Source organism: Eretmochelys imbricata, chromosome 7 (assembly GCF_965152235.1).
Source record: "Eretmochelys imbricata isolate rEreImb1 chromosome 7, rEreImb1.hap1, whole genome shotgun sequence".
Classification (NCBI taxonomy): domain Eukaryota; kingdom Metazoa; phylum Chordata; order Testudines; family Cheloniidae; genus Eretmochelys; species Eretmochelys imbricata.
Window position 1 is genome coordinate 57,839,547 of NC_135578.1, and position 17,346 is coordinate 57,856,892.

Genomic DNA, 17,346 nt, shown 5'->3' on the forward strand with positions numbered 1-17,346 from the left:
TGCATGTTTCTTGACTGCTCTGACAGTGGCAGGACTGTGCTCTGCAGGGATAGAAACCTACCAGCAGCGCGAGTGAAAGGTGGAGGATAGAATCTTACTATACAATGTGCCTGCTATCAAAATACAGCTGGGCCTCAATGGTCTATTCAGAAGCCCAGGGCCGTGCTTAAGAAGTAAATAAGTGACTCTAGTGCAGCTGCCTAAGGAAACGCAGCCTGGTAAACCAGTTAAAAGGCAATTTTACAGAGCAGCATAGGAAGCTGAGTTGCATTTATGGCAAAAGGAAAAGTAGAGAATGCTGAAGACTAAATACTGATGCGGGAGAGTTCCTGGTCCAGGGCACAGCAGCGTCTTGCTATGAGCAGGAGTGATGCACCTAATTGGCTTTAAAAGAAAAGCGGAGCCACCTTTTCTGTTGGTTACTAAGGGTGAAATTCACCCAGGTGTGGAAGCCCAGCACAAGGCCACTTCAGCCCCTGTGACAGGCACTTTATTATTGTACTGGATGTAACTCTGCTGCAGGATTCGGCAACTCCCACCCAGAGACTCTCACTGAGAGCTGGGGTGCTGAAACCCAGGGCCGCTGGCCCGAGAGGGGCACAGAAATGGGGAGAAATAGTTTCACAGTCTTCTCCGCGCAGCCCATCTAAATCTCCATTGCATAAATCCAGATCAGAGGGTGGGAGGGCCCAGGGCAGGATCAGCCAGTGTCTGGGCAATGGTTCCCCTCAGAAGATCCCTGACAGAGTCGGTATTACTGTATTAGGTCCTGATGGTGCCTGGATCCTGACTGAACTGCTGCCAAGGAAATCATGAGGCAGTATAGACACAGGGCATCTGTGTCAAAAACCTGGGCTGGTGGCAAGATCTAGGGATTGGAGCTCCCTGTCACTTGCACATGAAGGAAAACCTAAGAGTGCTAATAGCTCACCTTAAGTGATCACTCTCGTTACAGTGTGTATGGTAATACCCATTGTTTCATGTTCCCTATGTATATAAATCTCCCCACTGTATTTTCCACTGAATGCATCCGATGAAGTGAGCTGTAGCTCACGAAAGCTTATGCTCAAATAAATTGGTTAGTCTCTAAGGTGGCACAAATACTCCTTTTCTTTTTGCGAATACAGACTCACACGGATGCTACTCTGAAACCTGTCATTATGCAAGGCACTGCATTTAGCCGTATGGAGTGGAAATCTATTAACTTCATGAAAAAACTCGTACAGATACAGACAGACATCATCTTCCTTTCCAATGCAAACAGATGGACATCGTACCAAAAGGACTGAAGGTAAAAAATCCATTACAATCTACATACCACACAGACTATGCTGACAGCTTGTGCCACATGCTCTCAAAGAAACTGCAGAACCACCTGATCAACATCCTCTTCAGCAAACAAGCAAAGATTAAGAATGAGCTCTCAAAACTGGATACTCTCATAAAAAAACAACCTTCCACACAAATTTCCTCGTGGCTGGACTTTACAAAAACTAGACAAGCCTTTTACAACACACACTTTGCTTCTCTACAAAAGAAAAAGGACACTAAACTATCTAAACTACTACATGCCACAAGGGGCCACAGCAATGGTTCCCTTAACCCACCCAGCAATATTGTTAATCTATCCAACTATACTCTTAGCCCAGCAGAAGAATCTGTCCTATCTCGGGGCCTCTTCTTCTGCCCCTCCACCCCCACGAACATGATACAGTTCTGTGGTGACCTAGAATCCTATTCCGACGTCTCCGACTCAAGGAATATTTCCAACACACCTCTGAACAACATACTAACCCACAGAGACCTTCCTACCAAGACTACAAAAAGAAGGATTCTGGGTGGACTCCTCCTGAAGGTCGAAACAACAGACTGGACTTCTACGTAGTGTGCTTCCGCCGACGTGCACGGGCTGAAATTGTGGAAAAGCAGCATCACTTGCCCCATAACCTCAGCCGTACAGAACACAATGCCATCCACAGCCTCAGAAACAACTCTGACATCATAATCAAAAAGGCTGACAAAGGAGGTGCCATCATCAACATGAATAGGTCGGAATATGAACAAGAGGCTGCTAGGCAGGCTCTTCAACACCATTTTCTACAAGTCATTACCCACTGAGGGTTACCAAAAGAAACTACAGCATTTGCTCAAGAAACTCCCTGAAAAAGCACAAAAACAAATCCGCACACACACACCCCTGGAACCCTGACCTGGGGTATTCTATCTGCTACCCAAGATCCATAAACCTGGAAATCCTGGACGCCCCATCATCTCAGGCATTAGCACCCTGACAGCAGGATTGTCTGGCTATGTAGACTCCCTCCTCAGGCCCTACACTACCAGCATTCCCAGCTATCTTCGAGACACCACTGACTTCCTGAGGAAACTACAATCCATCGGTGATCTTCCTGAAAACACCATCCTGGCCACTATGGATGTAGAAGCCCTCTACACCAACATTCCACACAAAGATGGACTACAAGCTGTCAAGAACAGTATCCTCGATAATGTCACGGCAAACCTGGTGGCTGAACTTTGTGACTTTGTCCTCACCCATAACTATTTCACATTTGGAGACAATGTATGCCTTCAAATCAGCGGCACTGCTATGGGTACCCGCATGGCCCCACAGTATGCCAACATTTTTATGCCTGACTTAGAACAACACTTCCTCAGCTCTCATCCCCTAATGCCCCTACTCTACTTGCACTACATTGATGACATCTTCATCATCTGGACCCATGGCAAAGAATCCCTTGAGGAATTCCATCATGATTTCAACAATTTCCATCCCACCATCAACCTCAGCCTGGACCAATCCACACAAGAGTTCCACTTCCTGGACACTACGGTGTTAATAAGCGATGGTCACATAAACATCACCCTATACCGGAAACCTACTGACCGCTATACTTACCTACATGCCTCCAGCTTTCATCCAGACCACACCACACAATCCATTGTCTACAGCCAAGCTCTACGATACAACCACATTTGCTCCAACCCCTCAGACAGAGACAAACACCTACAAGATCTCTATCAAGCATTCTTACAACTACAATACCCACCTGCTTAAGTGAAGAATCAGATTGACAGAGCCGGAAGAGTACCCAGAAGTCACCTACTACAGGACAGGCCCAACAAAGAAAATAATAGAACGCCACTAGCTGTCACCTTCAGCCCCCAACTAAAACCTCTCCAACGCCTCATCAAGGATCTACAACCTATCCTGAAGGACGACCCATCACTCTCACAGATCTTGGGAGACAGGCTAGTCCTTGCTTACAGACAGCCCCCCAACCTGAAGCAAATACTCACCAGCAACCACACACCACACAACAGAACTCCTAACCCAGGAACCTATCCTTGCAACAAAGCCCGTTGCCAACTGTGTCCACATATCTATTCAGGGGACACCATCACAGGGCCTAATCACATCAGCCACACTATCAGAGGCTCGTTCACCTGCACATCTACCAATGTGATATATGCCATCATGTGCTAGCAATGCCCCTCTGCCATGTACATTGATCAAACTGGACAGTCTCTACATAAAAGAATAAATGGACACAAATCAAACGTCAAGAATTATAACATTCAAAAACCAGTTGGAGACCACTTCAATCTCTGTGGTCACTCGATTACAGACCTAAAAGTTGCAATTCTTCAACAAAAAAAACTTCAAAAACGGATTCCAACAAGAGACTGCTGAATTGGAATTAATTTGCAAACTGGATTCAATTAATTTAGGCTTGAATAAAGACTGGGAGTGGATGGGTCATTACACAAAGTAAAACTATTTCCCCAACTTTATTCCCCCACCCCGCACTGTTCCTCAGACGTTCTTGTCAGCTGCTGGAAATGGCCCACCTTGATTATCACTACAAAAGTTTTTTCCCCCCCGCTCTGCTGCTGGTAATAGCTCACCTTAAGTGATCACTCTCGTTACAGTGTGTATGGCAACACCCATTGTTTCATGTTCTCTATGTATATAAATCTCCCCACTGTATTTTCCACTGAATGCATCTGATGAAGTGAGCTGTAGCTCACGAAAGCTTATGCTCAAATAAATTTGTTAGTCTCTAAGGTGCCACAAGTACTCCTTTTCTTTTTGCGAATACAGACTAACATGGCTGCTACTCTGAAACCTAACATCCCCTGTGTGGATCATTCCTGCAGAGGAGTGCTTGCCTTATGGAAAAGTCCTACAGAATGTAACAGGGGTGAAACCAACAGGGTCCTTCAGAAATTACACTCTATAGATCCTACAGTGCCAGATCTTCTGCTGGTGCATATTGGCATACCTGTGATTCACACCCGCTGAGGATCTGGCCCATGGAACTGAATAAAGCAGGAGATCCTCTCTCTAGAATGTTAAAGCCCACGTATGGATTGTGTGCAGATTATAGCCCTGCACTAGAATCCCACAGGAACGTTATTCTCTGTTAAAATCCAGGGAATTTTCCCATAAGGATGGGACCCTGTGTGATTTATGATTTCTCTTACCTGTCATTTAATTCTGCTATTGAATGAGTAAAACATTTTGTGAGCCGTTGGTATGCAGGATCCAATATCTATTAACGCTTACTATTCTATATGAAACTAGAACACAAGAATCTATTCGAGTGCACAAAGGAAGAAACCCAACCGCTAATTCCAGTGCATCTCTGCTTACAGAAGTAAAGGCAAGAAACGCATCATGGAGAAGTAACATCAGTCAAGAGATGAATCGGCATCTTCAAATGACCTAGTCTCTAAGTGTGTCTGATCAAAGGACAGCACCAGAGAGACAGTGATTGACCATTAGGGGCAATGCTTTTAAACAGATGCCACTGCAAACATTTTAGCTCATTGTTAAACCTCAGGATCTAGTGATGGATTTTAGCCTCAGGGTAATCCAGAGAGAGACAAGCTCTCAAGAAGAGGGAAAAAATGAGCATTACTGCCGACCACAAAGAATCGACATGACAGTGCGTCCATGACAACTTACCTTATCCCCTGGCTGTGGTCTCATAAGAGAGACTTGATCGTAGCCTCGACGAACCAGAGCCCACAACGCATCAAGTTTGCCCTGGAATCAAACATACGTGACATGACCAACAATGCTTGAGAGAACAATGTGAAATTAAACGACAGTCGACTTGCTGTGATATTACTGTGTGTTTAACCATCGGCACACAGGCTGGCCCGGAGGCCGCTGCTCTTTGTATACTCATTATTATCTGTCTGTGTATTTATAGCATGCCCATCACTGTAATACTGAGTGCCTAGGGGAACCAGCCATTGCACACAATGGAACAAATCCATCCGACTGGAGTCACATTAAGGATGCATCTGGCTTACTATGAACAGTTAACATAGATCAGCAGGTGCAGTTAGGTGAACGGGGTTAGACAGCGTTAAGAAAAGACTTGAAGAACCAAAGAAGCTTGTGGGAAGTCCAATGATGGGTGGCCCCATAAAGCAGAAGAGAGCAGACTTGGCATAGATAAGCATCCAAAAGACGGATCGCTTAGTCAATTTTCATAACACTTTGAACTTCACTGGCTGCTCCCATCGAGGATTTCAGTGTATGACACGGACATCGGTGAACCAACCCTGGGAGATAAAGATGCATTATCAGCAGCAGCATCAACTGAGACAGGTTAAGATTTTTAAAGTGTTTAGAGACCTAGAGATGCAGACAGGCACCTGACTCCCACTGATTTCAGTGGCACTTTTGAAAAGCCTTCTAGGTATCTTTCTGCACCGTTAGGCGCCTGAAGACCTTTAAAAACTTGACCCTAACTGGCTTTGCCAAGGTGCACACTGCGTCTTTGGCACAGCTGGGTGAGACGAGAGCTGAAATCCATGAGTCCCAGTCCAGGGCCGTAACTACACGGCCATCCTTCCCACCTCCTCTACATCGTCTGTCCCTCTTGGGTGTGCATCACCGAGCCGGTGCTGTACTGAGAACAGATCCTGGGATTTTCTGCTGGAATCCAATCAGTGCAGAGGGACAGGAAAACAGGTGAAAGAAGTTCCCAAGCCTTTGCTGCCTGGTGAGATGTCTAGTCCCAGAAATGGTGACCCCTACAATAGTTCTCCCACCCCACGGCTAACCATGAGAAATGTGCTCAGGAACCTGTCCGTGGTAACATGCCTGGCATAAATGACCCACATTTTAAAGCTGACGTGCAGATGCATTACCTTGATTGGAGTGTACCATTTCCTTTGGGAAGGTGGCTTCCTCACATTGTGTTTCTTCGGCTTGGGCTCCCATGGCTCATACTCTTGCTCTGGCAATTTGATGACGGCATTTTTGGGCTTCTCTAATTTGGCCCCTTCCTCCGTTGACCCTTTGTCTCCCCACCTCACCTGAAGTGGTAAGAGCACATCGTGGACACGGAGGCTTTGGTGAGCAGTGCTGACACACGTCTTAACTAGACACTTCTACTATTTAATCTAGTTCCTCTCAGTGTCTGTGAAACACGCACCAATCGCTCACACCTCTGGGAGAAGTGACCTCCTTGAAAGCAAAATTACTGTCAGAACAATCCATCATGACATACAGCCACCAACTAATGAAGAAGGAAAATCCCTGAAGGAACCATCACTGTAAAGAGGAAACTCCAAAAAATCAATTCCCCACCCAATTTCCCAGCCAGCTCTTTAGCCAGCAGGCACCTCCCATCCAAATCTTTACTTGGGAAAAACCCAGGGTCGTCAGATGCATGTTGCACTGGACCCTGAAGGTCATCAGACATGGTCTATCAAGGTTCCAAAGTCAAAGATCCTCCACTGAAAACAGCCCAGCAGCAATCTGCTAGAGTCTGCATCTTCTGGCAACACACACGCCACGAATGGTCTCCCATGGCAGGGGAGTAGCTAACGTTCCTGGGTGGTCTCCACCAATAGCCCCAAGAAGAGGGCACTGCAGCCCTCCAACTCAGAGGTGACAAAAGTATCCAGGAATGAGGAAAAGCCCTGAAGGGTTCTTTTGAGCAGTGGCTCTCAGGCTTGGTGGGCAGTTAGTCCTAGTTCACTACACTATGTTCTTCAGCAAAGGACTCTCCATAGCTGCGTAGGAGAGGGCTGGATTTCCCCTAATAATACATTTCAATTCATATCAATAATAGAAGACTACCTTTTTAAAATCTCAGGAAAAACTTCCTAACTGTAAGAACAGTCGGCCAGTGGAACAAATGCCGAGGGAGGTCATGGAAGCTCCTTCAAAAGTTTTCAAAAGTTTTCAAAAGGAGGCTGGATAGCCATCTGTCCTGGGTGGTTTAGACACAACAAATCCTGCATCTTGGCAGAGGGTTAGACTAGATGATACTTGCAGTCCCTTCTAACCCTATAGTTTTATGCTTCTGCCCTGGGGTTCCAACTGACCTCAATGGGAGCTGTGTGAATGCATCCCAGGGCAGGATTTACCCTATGCAGCTGCTTAGCCACTTGGTTTCAAGAGTCAGAATCTCCCATGCCAAACTGATAGTGCATCAGGTTTCAGTGCCTGATTGTAAAATCCCAACCTCTGGGGCTAAGAAGCAATCACTTCTATTCAATTTGGCCAGTTAGTGCTAGACCCTCAGCTGGTATACATTGGCCTCACTCCATTGAAGTTATAGGGTGAGACCCATTTACACCAGCTGAGGATCTGATCCAATAAAGTGAAAGTGTTTGGTCCTCATCCCGTTCCTCAATCTGCAAATTTGCACTCACTAATACTTCCAGACACAATTAATTGCACGATGCAAACGATGGCAGCTTGATGGCTGATTCCTGGGCTGGCAGGTGTGATTAGGTAGATGGGTCCTAATTAAAAAACAGCCTCCCTATTCCATCATGATAACTCTGTAAAAAGCATTTTAAAACATCTTGCCGTTGTTTTCACTTAAAAAGGTTCTGATTGTTTACTGCGACGCAGGAAACGAAAGCGCCTGATACCTCCATCCTCTTAATTCCACCAACACCTCTGCCTCCGTAATAAGATGCATCCACGGTTGGCCACTTTTTCTTTGGCAATCCATCTTCATCATCCGATTCCTGCGGGAAAGAAGGAGAGTGATCTCTGTTGTTTTCATGCACACAGCATGGGATGTAAACAAGCGAACATCCTACGGCCCTATCCCTGGCTATGTGGCTTTGTATGTTATATTTATGTGCTGACAGCAAACAAAAGCCTCTTGTCTCTGCAGCTGCAATTTTTCCTAGAGAAGTCAAAGCCGACTGTCTGTTCCCTTCTTCTCGTCTCTTCAGGCTGCTTTTATATATGGTCAAATATGCATAAAGCTTCAAAAATCACAACTGCCTTTTAAGGGGGTAGAAGGCACAGTGGAGATGAACTGCACATTATACTGGCCTTGCTGCTATGTTCCATAGATTATGTCCAACACTTTGCCAAATGAAACCCTTTCCTAGCTGTGCTTTGAGAACAGTATGTTGCTAACAGGAGAAAAGGCAATCCCTGTGAGCTCACTAACATGCACGTCGGAGCATTCTTTCCTTGCAGCTGTACCTAGCTCCTCTGCCCTGTTTGGTTCTTTGCAGCGATGGGCTCAGGCTGCAACCATTCAGATCAGGCACTGGATTTTGTACCTTTGGGGGGCTTGGATCTGGGGTGTTTGATCTGGCCCATTATAAAGATTTGAGCTGGTTTTTTAGCAAACCCAAAATGTGAAGAAGTCCAGATCTTGGTTCTCTTTCAGAGCCATAGTTCTTTCCTTGCTTAACCTAATTCAGTGCTGGTGAATGATCCTGCACTGACATCCCGGGAGACATGTTGCAGGGTCCTCAGCTGAGGTACATTAGTGGAGCTTCATTGCCTCCAATTCAATTTACTCCACCTGCGGAGCATTGAACTGATTTCAGTGGAGCTGGGCCAATTTCTACCAGCTGAAGGTCTGATCCCCACACCTGCTGGTGCACAGAATGCATATGACACAGAGAAGGGCTCAGCAACGTCTCTCCACAGAACCTCCTCCCCCACCCCCAGGCTTCATGTTAAATTGCCACAGAGTTGCTGCTCGGGATAAATCACAGGCTCCCAAAGACAGTACTGGTGGCCTTTGGCAACTTCAAAATGGCAGCTGTGGTTCCCTCCTCAGATGGATGCCAAGTTACAGCAAGTTAGCAGCCAACTGCAGCCTGCTTGTGTGGGTTAGGCAGTTATTTTTGCCACGGATTAACTGTGTGTGCATGTAAGGAGTGGAAACAGGCAGGACGCTCCCCCTCACCTGAGATCAGGGTCCCATTGTGCACACACCGAGGCACAACCCTGCACTAAAGAGCTTCCAATCGAAACACACAAAGGGTGAGAGAGGAAGTGACATCAGTAGCAGAACCAGGCACACAATCTCTAGGTCTCCCGAGTCCTGGCCCAGTGACCTATCCTCTAGACAACAGCCTCCACACTGCCTTGTACCTGATGATGGACTCTAACCTTTACTCCTTCCTCAGGTTAAATTCCCGTTGAGAACAATGGCAATTTTGCCTGAGCCAGGCTGCAGCACTGAGCACAGCGTCTGGGAATATGGTTTTTCATTCGTGCGTGATGCTCAGCAGCATGGACCAAAATATCGGTCTGACCAAAAAAGTGATTCTGTAGGCATCTCGCTGGGGGTTATGCAGGTATTTTTCCATGGATGAAGAGCATCTGTGTGCATATATATGGACCTGAAGGCACGGCTAACCCTATCCCAGGAGACATTCTCTCACAGCCTCAGAGTTGACATTATGAATCCCACCAAGTTCCTAGGCAATGTGTTACATTGCAGTGGCTGCAGACAGTAGTATTATGGTTTGAAAAATAAAATACTTACAGGCTCTGGGGGCGGTGGTGGCGGAGGCTCCTTGATGACCTACGACATACAGGCAATGGAAAGAATCAGAGTTAAAGGTACACCTTATATCCCTGTCACTGCCTCTGTCCCCCTGGACTCGGTCCTTCTCTTTCCCCTAGGCTCACATTACAGGTCGGCGCAGAAGGATTGAATTTTATTAGTAAACGTCGGTTTCACTGCGCGCACACAAACCGGTGAAAAAATATTTCCATTGATAATCATTGAAATGTACAGATAGACAAAGTGAGAACAATGCTGCCGAAGAGTTTGATTTTAGGATATTTACTTTGTATATTTTGACTTGTGATGTTGACAAGTTGTGCTTTAGCGGTTATAAAGCTTTAACGATTTGAATCTCAATGTGAACTGTCATTAACGGGTTATTGTCCGGCCCCTGCCCATTGTTTGCCTCCCCCCACACCATTGTCTGCCCCCCAACTGTGAAAAGTTCCCTGCAAGGGTGAAAAGCTAAAATGATAAAAATAAAAGCTTAAAAATAAACATCGATATCCATTGTCGTGATAAAAATAAAACCTGAATTCTGCCAAGCCTAATTTTAGGTGCGTGCCCATTTTTGGATCGAGGGTCGCCCTCTCTCTCCCAGCAGCGATGCCACAGCATTCAGCAGGCTGCGCTGGCTCCCTGGACAGTGACCTTTCGTGCCACTGAATGGATCAGCGGGCAGGAGACAGCTGGCAGAACAGGATGGCTGGCACCTTTCCTTTGGGACAATGGCTGGCATGCAGTGTGGTATGTGTGATCTCCGACAGCTGGCAGAGATGGGATTGCAGGGATTCTCCTGCCTGCTGATGAACTGAGCTACCACCAGCCAGCCCTGTCCATCTAGACTGGCACGTTACTGGGCCTGACTTGCTTCTCGCTTCCCCCGGGCCAGCGGTCAGGAATAATGGCACTGAAGCCAGTGCAGTGGCACTGGGGTGAAACTGGAGTAGATGAGTCACCAATGCTTATACACCAGATTGAATCGCCCATAACATAGGCTCAGATTTTGTGAGTTCAAACTTTCCCTTAACCTGTACGGGTCATTTGAGTCCAACACTACGGTGAAACATTAACCCATGAGTTGAAATGTCAATCATATGAAATGCATTTCCAATGAAAGTAAGAGCATACACACACGCATCCTCATCACAGCTAGCGCTTTCCATCCCTAGATCTCACAGCACTCTACAAAGAAAACCAGTATCTTTAACCCCATTCCGTGCAGGTGGGAAATGGAGGCACGGAGAGAGGAAGCGACTTGCCCACGTCACCCTGCAGCTTGGTGGCAGAGCTGCAGATGCAATTCACATCTTCCGGTTCCTAGTCCTGTACTCTAACAAACCGACCCTGCTGCCTCACTTCGGATTCAGCAAAGCTCTTCATCACCTGCTTAACTTTCCACGTGTCCGTGAGTCCCATTGGAGTCAATGGGAGAAGGCACAGGTTTACGTGCTTTGCTGAATCAGGGCCATACAGATAGATCAGTTTATATCCTAAGATGAAGATTCGTGTCTGCTCCTCTCGTTGTCTATTGAACATCTCTCCAGGCTTTTAACTCCAGCTTCCGGCAGACAGCAGAGGAAACTAAGCCACAAAGATCAAAGGCCATACTCACCACCGTGCAGCACAGAGGCCAGAACCACCAAAGCAGCGCCAAGGCCAGCAACAGGAACAGAATTAAGAGTGCGATGAAAAGGATCGTCCCACTGAGCTGCAAACAAGACAGTTGTTTCCAGGTTACCTTAATATGGCACAAGCTTGGCAGGCTAACACCGGCAGGAGACCCGAAGGCTGCGCTGTTAGACCGGGAGAAAAGGAGCTGGTTTGCTTCACTACAGGTTTTAATCAGATTATACAAAGAATAGAGAATTTATCTTTATTGTCATTGGGACTGGATTCTACGCTCAGGGACAAGAGTTAATATTTCAAGCCCTGATACAGGATCGCATCCCTGTTCAGCAAGGGCATTTATGCACATGCTTGTGTCTCTTTGGCTTCAATGGCATTTGAGCACGTGGGTAAGTGCTTTGCTGAATTGGAACCTAAGGATGTGATCCTGAAGACAACATTCCCCAGTGTTTGTGGTGGGGCGTTTTGCCTGATTTCTGACTGCAGGATCTTGCTATGGATACTCAGGCATGCAGCAAGCCATGACTGACTGTATCTTCCGATCCCTTAACTGTGCTAATGGGCCATTTTGCTACAATACTCTCATTCATGGGGCAATAAATTAGGTGCAGGTGACATGTCTGACATCCATACTATGCCAATCTTTGGAACAAAGACTTTAAGTTCTTGCCTCTTGTATTCAAACTGCTTCCTGCTGTAGACAATGTTCTAGCCTGGTTGGCATTTAATGCCACATTGTCAAGTGCTCAGCACCCATAACTGGGGCTACAATTTGAAAAGCACCCAACACCCAGAGGCTCTCACTGTGAAACTTGTGACCAGATTTTCAAAGCAGACATGCACCCAAAGCCACGGAGCTCTTCTGAAAAAACAGCCGCTGGTTTGGTGGCTATATCCGAGCCGAGCTCTTTGGATGTGAGTTCTGAGCCCTTCTGAAAATCCTGGTCTTCGTGAGTTAATCTGGAAAGTCTTGCGAAACCAATCACTAGCTGTATCCCTCTGCAGATTTTCTGTAATAAAACACTCACCCTAAGTGACACCACACAGGCCCCTGTGCACAGCCTGCAGCCCAACACAACCTCTTCAAGGAACAAAGAGCCTTTTCTACAAAAAGCAACCCTTGCTACAAGGTGGAATGTTGCATGATGGGATCTGTAGTTTCCCGGGGCTGCATCAGGCCAGCTGGTGATGGTAAGAGCTAGCAGTAAAACTTTAGCCCAGCTGCCCTCATGATCCTATTATCCATGCTAATGGAAACCTTCTCAAAGTCAGTTATATCATGTCAAAGTTTGTGTTGGATGATCTCAGTGTCACAAAGGTAACAGGGCCAGCCAGCTGAAAAGATGCAAAACCTGGGAGTGAAATGGAGGAGGGGCTAGGAGCCAATCAGATAAGATGGTTAGGAAATCGGTAAGATAAGACTGGAAATAGGTTGGTGGAGGGGCCAGAGAGGAAACCTCAAGAGGAAGGGGAAGAAAAGACACTTACTGTACAGAAAAGGACAGAGGAACCGTCTGAGAATGAGGGCCGAGGAGGCCAGCTTGCTGCTGTTCACAGCAAAGGAAACAGGAGAGAAAGGAAACGGAAGGATCCTCTAAAACGATAAAGAAAGACCTGAATGCATGAGATTCCGCACAAGCCTGAAAACATATTTGCAGAGAGTGGGCCAGACCCTCAGCGGTGCGATCTGATTTCAATGGAGCTAGGCTGCTGCACATCAGCTGAGAATCGGGCCCCTGTTCTTGCTTGTTTTGAAGCTACAAGTGACTTGAAGGGCTGGTGAAAAGTGCCAGATTGACAGCCTTGGAGATTGCAGTCCTCTGTTTACCCCGAGGCAATGGCAATGCATGCCTTCCCCAGCAGCCTGGCTGAGCTCTGACCTGCAGGGACCCCCGCTAGAGCTAAGAGTTCAATCTCCATTAGAAGCGTGTGAAGCACCGGTAACCAAATACACAGCGAGTTAAAATTCACGGTCCGTTACTGACCCAAAACCGGGCCTATCATTGCAAAAGCTTTTGCTGCAGCAGCCTGGGATGGCTTTGAAGGGGACGTGGGTGTAAAATGCCTGCTGTCCGGGTGTCAAATCCCTATCTCATTGCAATTCTTGCCAAGTTTGGAGGGGGTTTTGAAACCAGGTGAAACAGCAAAAATATCCCTGCTCAATTCCAAGTGACTAAACCCTGTGACTTTCCCACAGCTCTGGGATTAAATTTCCCAGCGTGGTAGCTGAAAAAGTCAGACACCTCAGCCATGTGGATTTGGGGACCCATTCCTTCCATGGCCTCTTCGCTGACGCTGCCACAAAGGGGCCCAATGAAGGAATACCATGTGTGATGGTATGATGGTATTCTGGGGGGAGGGATAGCTCGGTGGTTTGAGCATTGGCCTGCTAAACCCAGGGTTGTGAGTTCAATCCTTGAGGGGGCCATTTAGGGATCTGGGCCAAAAATTGGGGATCGGTCCTGCTTTGAGCAGGGGTTTGGACTAGGATGACCTCCTGAGGTCCCTTCCAACCCTGATAGTCTATGATCTTACCACTGCTTAACTAGTCACGCTTGTTCTGTGGATTTAGGATTTAAGGGGGAGGGATAGCTCAGTGGTTTGAGCATTGGCCTGCTAAACCCAGGGTTCTGAGTTCAATCCTTGAGGGGGCCATTTGGGATCTGGGCCAAAAATTGGGGATTGGTCCTGCTTTGAGCAGGGGGTTGGACTAGATGACCTCCTGAGGTCCCTTCCAACCCTGATATTCTATGATTCTATGACAGCTTTGTGACATAGCCTGAGACCATCAACCCCTTCCAATAGCCTTCAGGCGGCACGGACACTGACCAGAACTAAGCTCACCTTGACACCCATGACCTGGGTGTGAAATGCTTGGTATCCAGCTATTATGGCAAACCTCCTGTCACTTCAACTCATGGGTACAGATCCTCAGCTACTGTAAACTGATGTACGTCCACTGCCTCTCTGCTGATTTATGCCAGCTGGGGATGTAGGCTATTCTCTCCCGTGAGGTGCAGTGAGCAGATCACTCATCATAGTTGGCTTCTTAGCTTGGATTATTTGATTGCTTCTAAAGTTAATCTTCCCTAAAAGGTCATCTGGGGCTCTTGACTCCTGTCCTGCTCCCCCATGGCAGACAGATGCCAGCCACGGAGCCGCCGCATAGCCCAGTCCTTTTTCTCCCCGTCTCCCATCAGTATCAGCGGCACAGAAAGCTCTCCCTTGGCTGGGTGACAGAACAACCCCTCCAGGAAAAGCTCATCCCAGCACTTGGGGCTACTGTCCCTTTATGGTCCTCCCCATGCCAGGAAGGCCAACCCTCACCCCATTCCAGTGGCAAACACCACCCCCTAATGAATGGAAATGAGACAGGGGAACAGAAGAAGAATACTGGTAGACTGCCAATACTTTCTGGGGGGTTGGCTTCCTCTGGGGGGTCCATGGGTCCCTCCCAGACCCAGTCTGAGACCGGCAGTTCTCTCTCTTTCCTGGGAGGATATTCTTGCACTTATGAATCAGTCGCGATCCATGCATGGGTTGCAATCACTCATGAACTGCTCTCAGCCAGCCCTCGCTGCTTTTTAGTGTGCTGCTGGGATCGGCTCTGCAATCGCGACGGAGAAGAGGCCTTCCCCGGAGAGCAACCCTTTCTTCTCAAGGTGGCTCCATCCCATACTTACACACTGTGTGCTGGTGATGCTGACAGAGCTGGAGATGAATGTTAGCCCGTTGTTCATGCTGACTTGGAGGAAAACCACCCTAAAGCACAAACAGATACATTTATTTTTAGTGTCATCTTTATACCCACTATTCCCCTTCTTCCTGGCCATTGGCTCCTGAACACATGTCCTGCCTGGTCAATGCAGTTATGTGACTGCAGGTGCTCACCTGCATCTGACTGTTCGCTTGCCCAAAAGCCAACGTTGTTACGTTGGCTAAATTGAGTTGGGGCATATGTTCTTTATTAATAGACTCCATTCTCCCTGGGGGTACAGGGCACTAGTTCAGTGACTTAGAATGCTACGGCTCAGATATTTGCAATACGACCTGTGCTAAAACAGGAAGCTACAGGTTTAAGCTGCAGCAGGGAATACTGTGGGGTCACACTGGGCTTTCCTTTTCACAGGGATGAACCCTGAGCATCGCCACTGAAATTAACAGACCTCCTCTGGATTTACGCCAGGGTAGCTGTGAGCAGAATCTAGCCTTAGGTTAGACGGCATGTTCTCAGCTGGTGTACATTGTCATTGGCGTACACCAGTTTAGCACCTGTCCCTAAGAGTCTAATTCTGCTCTGGCTTAAACCCCACCTAGCTATCTAAATACTTATCTACCCACCCCCACTATAGTATCTGAGCACCCAATGGGATTGCAGGGGGATAAAATGGGGCACAACTCAACCCTTTAACTTTAACAGGGGGTTGGGTCACGAAAGAAGTTGCTGAGGTGGGTGGAGGAGTCACCATCATTGGCGAGAGCAGAGAAGATCCAAACACAGGAAACTAAATTTGATTCATAAATAAAGACACTTGAAATCCATCCCCCCTCTTTTTTGGGGGAGAGGGGTGTCAAAATTTGAAATTTGCTTGAAATTCAATACAATCTCAATCCACTCTAGAGTTAGATGCAAAATGCAGGGAGGAGGGGACATCACATACATTCAGTTGACATTCAGAATTGCCGATATTCAAAATTGATGGAGCACATACTCAACACTTAAAGCAATTCCTCCTTCTCTGCTCAGTAGTCTTGTTTACACAGACTAGTCTCTCGGCTACCAGAGATTGTTTAGGGAGAATTAAATTGAACCTCCCATGAAGCAGGAAGACAGACGAAATACCTGACTAGAGCTCCGGGAGATGAAACCTGAAACCACATAAAGTTTGCCTAGCGCCAGCTTTGCTGCAAATTTGAAGCCTAGGCCAGAATGCGCTAAAAGGTTCACAGACATGGACAAATTTACGTGGTTCCCGTGGTACCTTGTGTAATTTGCAGTTGCAGAGTCAAACCAAATAATACTTGGGAGTTTTCTGCTTTCGGATTTCTTTTGAACCAACCCAAAGAAAAGCTGAAGGAAAAGTCTGTACAGGTCCCTACAAAGCGAACCTCTGAGATCTGCAGCTTTGCATCCTGCTCAGATGACTTGGAACTCACATCTCTTGGTACAGCACCACTACCATCAATCGCATTGCATGGAGGAGAATGTGGCCGTTTGCCATTGTAGTCAGAGGGCCAGATTCTGTCCTCAGTTAGGCTGGTGTGAATTTGTAGGGATTTTATTTACAATGCACAAAAAGGATCAAAGGGCTCAATCCCCCCCTTGCCCTGCACCCTGTGTAGTCCTTTCTGCCTAAGCAGAGTGGATGTAACATGCCACCAGGTAAGAACGGCTGCATTTCACACCCACTCTTTGCCCTGGTGAAACTCACTACGAGGCACTGATCCAAGCTCCTGAATGCAACTATTCTATGCCCCACGGCACAGATTCCACACTAGTGCAAGACTTGATTCATTACTCCTGATTTACACCAATGTACATGAGAGCAGAAGGATGCCCAGAAATTCAGCCCCCTCATGCATCCATACTATTCCGCATGCCCATGAACAGCGGGAAGTTGTGTGTGGTGATGGAAATGTGGCGCAACCGATTATGGTAGGGTTGATGTGGAAGCCGTAACTTTCAAACCCAATGTGACGAAGCGGGAATTTTTTTGAAATATTTGTATGAAGAATATGTGTGTCTCAGTTTCCCCTATATGCGGCATTGTTACCTAGTGGGTGAAAAGGGCATGTTTGCTCTCATATCAGGCTAAGACATAGGCAGGAATAGGGCCTAGCTGTCTGGGGCCTCACGTCCCATATCAATGGAGCTCTTGAGAAGACAATG

At 47.1% G+C, this 17,346-nt stretch overlaps 1 protein-coding gene across 1 annotated transcript in view; it reads right to left on the bottom strand.

The window, feature by feature from the left end:
* Nucleotides 1–17,346, bottom strand: part of ANTXRL (ANTXR like) — a 70,551-nt gene that overhangs the window by 15,467 nt on the left and 37,738 nt on the right. The window contains exons 12-17 of the mRNA XM_077822082.1: nucleotides 15,140–15,218; nucleotides 11,443–11,538; nucleotides 9,804–9,842; nucleotides 7,930–8,028; nucleotides 6,190–6,357; nucleotides 4,991–5,071 (exon numbers count right to left, since the gene is read on the bottom strand). Of these exons, the coding sequence (XP_077678208.1) occupies nucleotides 4,991–5,071; nucleotides 6,190–6,357; nucleotides 7,930–8,028; nucleotides 9,804–9,842; nucleotides 11,443–11,538; nucleotides 15,140–15,218 (562 nt within the window). The remainder of the gene's footprint in view (nucleotides 1–4,990; nucleotides 5,072–6,189; nucleotides 6,358–7,929; nucleotides 8,029–9,803; nucleotides 9,843–11,442; nucleotides 11,539–15,139; nucleotides 15,219–17,346) is intronic.